Below are 8,086 nucleotides of genomic sequence, written 5' to 3'. Positions count from 1 at the left end.
GATCAAACTCGGATTACCCCCATGTTCCACGAGCCACTTCAAAATCAGGTTGTTTTTCCCCGAGCCACTGATGCATAAACTCCGTTTCGTTGTTTATTTTTAGATGTAAAGGTGATTGTCTGCTAACACCCAGATCCTGCGAGAACTGAATAAACATTCTGGACATGAGGTAACCATGGCGATGCGAACGCCAACCTGCCGCATTTTCCGAGGCGTCTTAATGGTCATTGTGGGTGTTGTGGATTCTCCTGACCCTGCTGAGCAAGTCCCTGCTGAAAAATCCAGCTAAAACCAGCCTAGGCTGGTTGGCTGGTCTTAGCTGGTTTAAGCTGGAAGTAGCTGGTTTTAGTTGGTCACCCAGCCTGGCTTAGCTGGTCAAGCTGGTCTCCCAGCCTCACCAGCTAAGACCAGCCTGACCAGCTAAAACCAACTTGACCAGCTAAGACCAGCCTGACCAGCTGAAAAAGTGTTCAAAACCCCTCTAAAACCAGCCTGATAAACCAACTATAACCAGGCTGGGAGACCAGCCAAAACCAGCCAACCAGCCTTGGCTGGTTTTTTCAGCTAGGTGCATACGTCCATATTTATTGCAGTTCAATATAATATCGCAGTTCCAGTGCAACCTTGTGTAGTCGTGAGAACTTAAATTCTTATGTTTTTGCAATCCAAGTGCACGGGATTTCATGCATGCTATCAGCCAAAGGTCTGTATATATGAATGATGTAAGGGGCAAAGCATACCAAAATATTCGTCGTTAATAGTTTGTATTTCCAGCCTCCAGTGTGATGTATAAAACAGCATATGGAGGGATGGGAATCTCTATTCGTTACTCTTGTGATTCAAAAGACTTAAGAGAGGCCCTGAAACACGAACAGCACTGAGTCATCTCGATTCAGCGGAGAATTATCCCGATGAAAGATGTTGTGCTCATCCTGAGAGTTAAAACTATCAAGCGCATCCTTCCCTTCGCTGTGTCACGAGGAGCATGTCTGTGGCTGCATATACGGGACTGTGTGTTTATTTCTCCGGCGAATCTTTAAAGATTCGATTCGATTTGTTATGAGCGTGAGATTTCAGATTCGAGGGATGTTTAGTCAAAGATGTTTGAGATTGAGTCAAGATGTGGGTAGCCTATATTCATCAAATGTGAATGAGCAATCCTTAGATTAAAGGCTGTTTAAATACATAGGTTGTTGTAAACACAAATGAAGTAAATAAAACCTGGATGAATATTAAAAATCAATGAAAACTGACATCTAGTATAATATGAATACTAGATTGACTGATCTTTCACAATATTAAGGTAAATGCCTCTCTTACTTACACAACAACAAACTTACACAAGTTTACAGTGACATCATGTGGTAGAGATATTAATTGCAGTGCAAGTTTCTTAATGGGATTGATTATTTAAATGTAGGACTGGCACAAATAACAATAAGCAAACCACAAAATATATTTAAATCAAACTAAATTCTAAAATTAAATTCTTGCATTATAGAAATGTGGAAACACTGCATGTTTTCCCGCTAAACATCTGAACACACGACCAGTCAGAGATGCACATTGATTGCTTTGGTTTCATCTCATCAAGATATCATCAGGTGTCTTTACAATGGTATTTTAGTCGAAGCTCAATCTGATATGTCACCTGGTGTTATAGCAAAACAATAAATAAATAAATAAATAAATACAATTTTATATAATTATGTGTTGGTGTTGTTTTTTTGAGGAGCAAATCAAAATTCATTTCACACATTTGTGTATTCAAATAAAACACACTGGCATATTAAAACAAACTGTGTCTTCTAATTACTTGTTGATTGAAACATAAGAATGACGATGTTCTCAGAGACGCCCAGCTCTGACTTCCTCTCGTCTGTGTGGTCGAGGTTTGTGTTTCCACTCACAGTACGAGATGTGTGAATGATCACTATAGCAGATATTATTCATCTAGATCAGATCATGAAGATCATACAGCTGCAGATCTGTGAGTTTCTCATGACACATTTCATTAAATCAGTTTTATTTAGATTTTATATCTTAATAAATGTGTGTTTCTTTCTGTCATAGATCTGTTCATGTTGCATCAAGCCTCAGTGAGTCTAACAAACACACCAGTAACTTTAGGATCTGATGCGATTATAACCTGTGATCTTGATATAAAGGAGATTTACTGGTACAAACAGAAATTACCGGATCCTCCAGTGTGGATCTTACGCACTTTCACCAGCAAATATGGAGGAGAAGGTAAATATGAAAACATAATTTATAAAGACAAATACTCAGTGAAAACTAACAGTCGTCTGTTCATCAAGAATATCACCATTGATGAATTAGGAGTTTATTATTGTGTGAAAACTAGTGAACCACTAAAATTCAACAACGGCACCAAAATCTACATCAGCGGTGAGTTATTTTATCATTTCATGTCTTTATAAACCACATGATGGAGTCCATATTTAATATACTGTATGAAGAACTAATAATAGTTGTATTATTCTGTTAAAGACTGAAACTGAAAGATTGAACTATAAACTTTTACAGACGTTGTCCAAAAGAATATTACAGACTCGGTCGACAGGAATCAGACAGATGACGCTCCACAACAGCAGATACCATGGAGAAATATGACCATCTTATCTGGCCTCCTGAATGTGCTTCTGATCATTGCATTAATAGGTTTGTTCATGTTTTACAGTAAAAGTGTTACAAGGAGACGAACTCTAGATCTACACAAATGTAGCCGGTTCACACAGATGGTGTTTTTCAATTCCACTGCCCTACTTTTGCCCTAATTTTTTTTAATGTAAACACACACTAAACTCATTTAACCCTCAGGTGCTCTTCGGTCATTTCTGACCGAAAATCCTTTCTGTTTTGAAATTTTAAAAATCCCAGCTTCATCTGAATGTTACGAAACTTGGTGACTTTTATGGCATTGGGTATGTGAACACAAAAAAAATTGAGGTCATGATCCGAGCAGGCTAAGTGGTCGTAAAAAAATAGTCACACTTGTGCTCTTCGGTCAAAAATGACTGACCCAAATGAATGGGAAATTGACAAAAACACAAAAACTTTGAGAATTTTTGTGTGTACAATCTACAAATCGAGAAAGGGGTGACACTCTACAACATCTAGAGTGCAAAACAGACACACCCACCAACACACACACACACATACAAACACACTTTTATACACATACACACCAATAAATTTTGATTACAAAAAGTATGTTTTGAATTTTTAAAAATCACAGCTTCTTCGCGATGTTACGAAACTTGGTGACTTTTATGGCATTATGTATGTGAACACACAAAAAAATTGAGGTCATGATCTAAACAGGCTAAGTGGTCTTAAAAAAAATAGTCACACTTGTGGTCTTTGGTCAAAAATGACCTCATAGGAAATGAATGGGAAATTGTAAAAAAATGAAAAATTGTGAATATTTGTTTGTCATTTTTTTTTAATAAGAAATAGTTTTTGAGATTGTTTCAACTATATATACAAATCCACCAACAACAACAACAAAAAAATGTGTTCATTAACAGCTGGGGAATTCACATGCCTCTCCATAGAGAGCTGTACATGCCATCTAGTGGTTACACCATGATTCTACGCTTTTTCTCTATACTGTAACCAGATGGTGCTAATTTTCTTCAAAAAATATTTTTTTCTGAAGGCCTAGACTCTATATTAAACTAAAATACTGCATTAATATTTTTTTTTGAAAAAAATAATATATATATAGAAAACTATATATATATTTTCCATGGCAAAAATAAAACATAAATATTGCATAAATATTAATAAATTCAATTCAATTGTCTCAAAATAATAAATTAAAAAGAATAAATATTATAGAACAAAAATAAATTGCATTGGTTTTACTGGGATGGAGAAAGTTTCATTTTTAGGTGTCCGGTCACTTTTGACGATAACAAGTGTGACTCCGAAACGAAGAGCACTTGAGGGTTAACTGTTGCGCTCACGTCTGTCTTCTTTTTCAGCCTCTCGTGCGAGACATGCCGTTACATGCCTTAAAGTTCCTAAAAAAAGTTAAACTTTTAAGAAACTTTTTTCGTTCCCCAGGCCTGAATCTCACATTTTTCACAGTAAAACACGTTCTCTGTGAATCGGCTCTTGGACTGTAATGTGTGAATTCAGTGATGTTTCATATTCAGTGTGTTTCAGGTTTGCTGAAGATTTTAATTTATGCAACTGGAAAATCTGCTGCTCAAAACTCGAATAATCCACAGGTGAGATGCATCTTCAATATTAATATATGTTATCTTATTATTTCCTCTATTATCCCGATTCTTACAGTGAAACTTCAAACACAAGATTCATTAAATGATCTGAAATGTTTATGACCAGCTGACTGATCATTATGTCTAATATACTGTATATGGTCGTTCATATATAATATGGTCCTCTTTCAGTGTGCTGAAGATGATTTCTTCATGTGCTCCAGAAACACCAGACCTAGTCAGGAGCAGACCACTACTGTCTACAGACAATGTACCATGTGATACACGTTAGGAATACAAAGTGTCCCTAGATGTTTTTTTACTATCTAAAATTTACCGTTATTGTGTTTTAAATATGTGGATTTTAATTTTCATTTCCATTCATGAGTTTTCTGCTTTGTATGTAGATATGCAGTGTGTATGATAGTAACACTTTATTCTGGTGCTGTTTTAAGTGAAGATCCTGCTTATATACTGTATAATAATATAATCGTTTTCTTCTCTCTGTTATGAAAGCGCTGAAATGCTCAGCAGTAAAAGTTATAAACCACAAAAGCTTTCTTGGGGCTGAAACATGAAATCATTTTTGAAATCATGACATTTTCTGATAGTTGATTTGTTTTACAGCGATTTGACAACGCTTGAAGTCAAGAAAACAAATGTCAGTAAATGAAGATATTTTTTACATGCCTATTAATTTTTGTAAATATTTTTCAAATATTTAAAAATATCTGACTTCTGCTCTCTGCTTTTGTGGTTAACACAAGCATGGTTTCGTGCAAATGAAGTTTTCCACTGGTTTGGTCACTTGATGAACAACACGATCACACACACACTTGCAGGCATCAAGCGGTTTCAACTTTAACCAAATGAACATGACATGAAACACCATGATAACTCTTTACAATTATGTGCTATTTGTTAAACCTAACTATCAAGAACTAACAATAATAAAAAAGAAATACTTCAACAGCAGTTATTAATTTTAGTTCATGCTCATTAAATTTTTATTGAAGTTTATTGAAGTAGATAATTAAAAACACAATCTGTACCTGTTAACATATTTAATGAACCTGAGCTAACGTGAACCAACAATGAACAGCTGAAAATGTACTAACATTAAGAACTAAACAAAGATTATTAAATTGTATAACAAATGTTAGAAATAAGTCTCACACTTCTTATAATTTTAAAAAGAAAAGTACTAGGCAAAAGAAATTCAATCCAAATTAATTAAAATACATACAGAACTCACTTGTATTGAGGATAAATATTGTTAGTTGTAATATTAAGAGACAGACACTGAAAACCTCATCTACGCTGAGTTAATAATCATGAGTTTGAACGAGAATAGTTGAAGAAAACTTCATATTTGTGTTTGAAAGGCCATGAAAAAAAAGAAAAGAAAATTGGGCTGTTCTCAGTGTCTTGAGTCCTTTTCCTGTCAGTGAATTAAAGATAAATATTTTTTTAAAGACAATAAATGATGTAAAGATCAAGGTTTGAGTTTTGAACAAATAGACAACAGAACTAAACCAGAGCAAACCTGCCTTTGACTTCCTCTTGACTGCGGTTAGATCAGAATATAGGTAACGGTACATCTCTACAGTCGTGTGAAAGAAACAAGACTCAAGCTGAAGTGTGTTAACATCATGAAGATTGTGCAGCTTCACCTCTGTGAGTTCATGTACTTTATCAATATCTGATTGTTCTTTGTAAGATAACTTATAATGTTTAATGACATGATAATAATCCATATTTAGCGTGTCTGTTGTGTTTATTTCATAGATCTGCTCATATGGTGTGAAGCTGCGGAGACTTTAACTGATCAACTTACAGATTTGGGTCTAAATGTGTCTATAAACTGTGATTTTGATGTAAAGGAGGTTTATTGGCTTTTACAGAAACTTCCAGATTCTCCGGTTGTCATATTACTCTCTTCCACAACGTCATCTACTCATCACCACAGTAAAGCTTTTAGGCAGAAATATTCAGTGCAAGTAATCATCGCCTGTTCATAAATAATGTCACTATTGATGATTTAGGACTTTATTACTGTGTGACCAAAGACGTTCCTCCAAAATACAGCGACGGCACCAGAATACACATCAGCGGTGAGTGAACATTCAGTGATCATCAAGCTAAACACTTAATCATTGTTACACAAATACATGTGAAATATTAATATTAAACCCCTTCAATGAATACACAGGACCAACTCCGACTGCAGAGATCCAGAATCAGACAGCGGTGAAGATCATTGAGAGGAATCAGACACATTGCCAGATTATTATCCTCATATCTGCTCTGTTGAACGCTGTTCTGATCATTGTGATCATAGGTGAGATCTTTAGTGAAATTATAGTTGTATGTCTCCAAACGTGGACATTGTGCTCTTGAATTCTCACATTTTATAAAGAATATTTTAACAGCTCTTGCAGTTACAGCTCTTTATAGTCACTACACATTTTATGTTACAGAAAAAAGAAAACCATGAAAAATCTGGGTGAATAAACAATGTTTTTGTCTGAGCGAGTAATTTAATGTTAAATCTGATTTCATTTTAAGGACTCTTAAAGATGTTTGTTCATGCAAGAAATGAAGACGACTTGAAACCATTTCACAGTACAGACCGACGAAATCTTCAAGATATGGATTTCGAACCTCAAGACTCAACACAAACACTGATATGTTACATGAAAATATAAAGTAACACAATATGTCTTTGTCACAGAGCACTCAGCGACGCCTCCTCCTGGTTGCATCAAATCCCTCTCTCATGTGTACTAGGACTACATTTCCCATGATCCTTCCCTGCTCATCATCTCTTGATTATCCCGTCTTCATTGCATTAGTATCACCTGTGCCCCATCAGGTCCCCTTTATCTGGACTGTTCTGTTCATTGTAATTTTGTGAAGTCTTGATTGACCCACTCTATCTCTGACCTGTTTTCTCATGCTTGCTTGTGTATTTTGACTTGGACTCTAAACTAGTTTCTGAACTTCAGCCACGACCCCTGACCTCTTCCTGTTTAAACTACTATTCTTGGATTGCCCTTGTCTGTGAGCTGTTTTTGAGTTTTATGTCTGCTGTTTTATGCTGGCTCACCTGTATTAATAAATTACTGCAGATGGATTCAATCGCCTCAGTATCTATGTCACAGTCTTCTTCAATATGGTTACAATTATGCATATGTTAATGTTATACTACAGGGCTGTTGAATGCTTGATTCTGATTGGTTGAGAATGTGCAAGGTGTGCAATTATTTTCAGGGAAACGCACGGCTAAAGTAGTTTCAGGCAGGTTTGACCTCATCACAGTTCCATATCACTGCGCAGTAATAACTGTAATAACGGAAAATAGGACACAATTCATAACAAGATAAAAACATGCAGCACCATGCGCTTGATCTGCAACTTCACAATCAATGGACACATACAGTTTAATTGAATAAATAAATTATGTAGTCCTATCTATAGGCTATATAAATAAATTGATAGTCCTGCTGCCCGGATTTTCTTAATTATTCCAGATAATATAACAAATAAATAATTATTGATAGGCCTACTTGTTAAAAGGGCTTTGTGTGTTTCATTTATTGGGTCATCTACTGTCAATTATAGAAAACAAGAGTGAGTGAACGAATTAATTAAAACGAATTTAATTAATAAATAAATAATAATATTGACACACATGCTTTTCTGTGTCATTATTTCAACATCTCTCTCTCTCTCTTCCTCTCTCCAATAACTGCATTAATAACTGCATAAAGCCGGGACACACTTAAGGCCTACTAAGGGCAGTTATGAATGTAATTTGATACTTATGACTGATC

The 8,086-nt window shown here is 35.3% G+C and overlaps 1 protein-coding gene and 1 pseudogene across 2 annotated transcripts; both read left to right on the top strand.

Moving 5' to 3' along the window:
- Window positions 1–1,892: 1,892 nt before the first annotated feature.
- On the top strand, window positions 1,893–5,218 carry LOC120479943 (uncharacterized). Its single transcript, XM_089132195.1, has 5 exons — window positions 1,893–1,990; window positions 2,074–2,409; window positions 2,548–2,682; window positions 4,195–4,259; window positions 4,443–5,218. Exons 1-5 carry the CDS (start codon window positions 1,927–1,929, stop codon window positions 4,530–4,532), a joined length of 690 nt encoding a protein of 229 aa, XP_088988321.1. The 5' UTR covers window positions 1,893–1,926; the 3' UTR covers window positions 4,533–5,218.
- Window positions 5,033–7,386, top strand: LOC148995842 (uncharacterized; annotated as a pseudogene). Its single transcript, XR_016146401.1, has 5 exons — window positions 5,033–5,053; window positions 5,840–5,927; window positions 6,039–6,364; window positions 6,463–6,591; window positions 6,819–7,386. The product of XR_016146401.1 is annotated as an uncharacterized LOC148995842 (transcript).
- The last annotated feature ends 700 nt before the right edge of the window (window positions 7,387–8,086 follow it).

This window comes from Pimephales promelas, chromosome 2, assembly GCF_988280905.1.
Source record: "Pimephales promelas chromosome 2, fPimPro1.hap1.1, whole genome shotgun sequence".
Classification (NCBI taxonomy): domain Eukaryota; kingdom Metazoa; phylum Chordata; class Actinopteri; order Cypriniformes; family Leuciscidae; genus Pimephales; species Pimephales promelas.
This window is presented reverse-complemented; position numbering and strand designations above follow the sequence as displayed.

Coding starts and splice junctions, on each gene's coding strand:
- LOC120479943 (XM_089132195.1), top strand. CDS start 1,927: ATGATCACTATAGCAGATATTATTCATCTAGATCAGATCATGAAGATC. Junction 2,410..2,547: donor CACCAAAATCTACATCAGCG/GTGAGTTATTTT, acceptor AAACTTTTACAG/ACGTTGTCCAAAAGAATATT. Junction 4,260..4,442: donor AAAACTCGAATAATCCACAG/GTGAGATGCATC, acceptor GTCCTCTTTCAG/TGTGCTGAAGATGATTTCTT.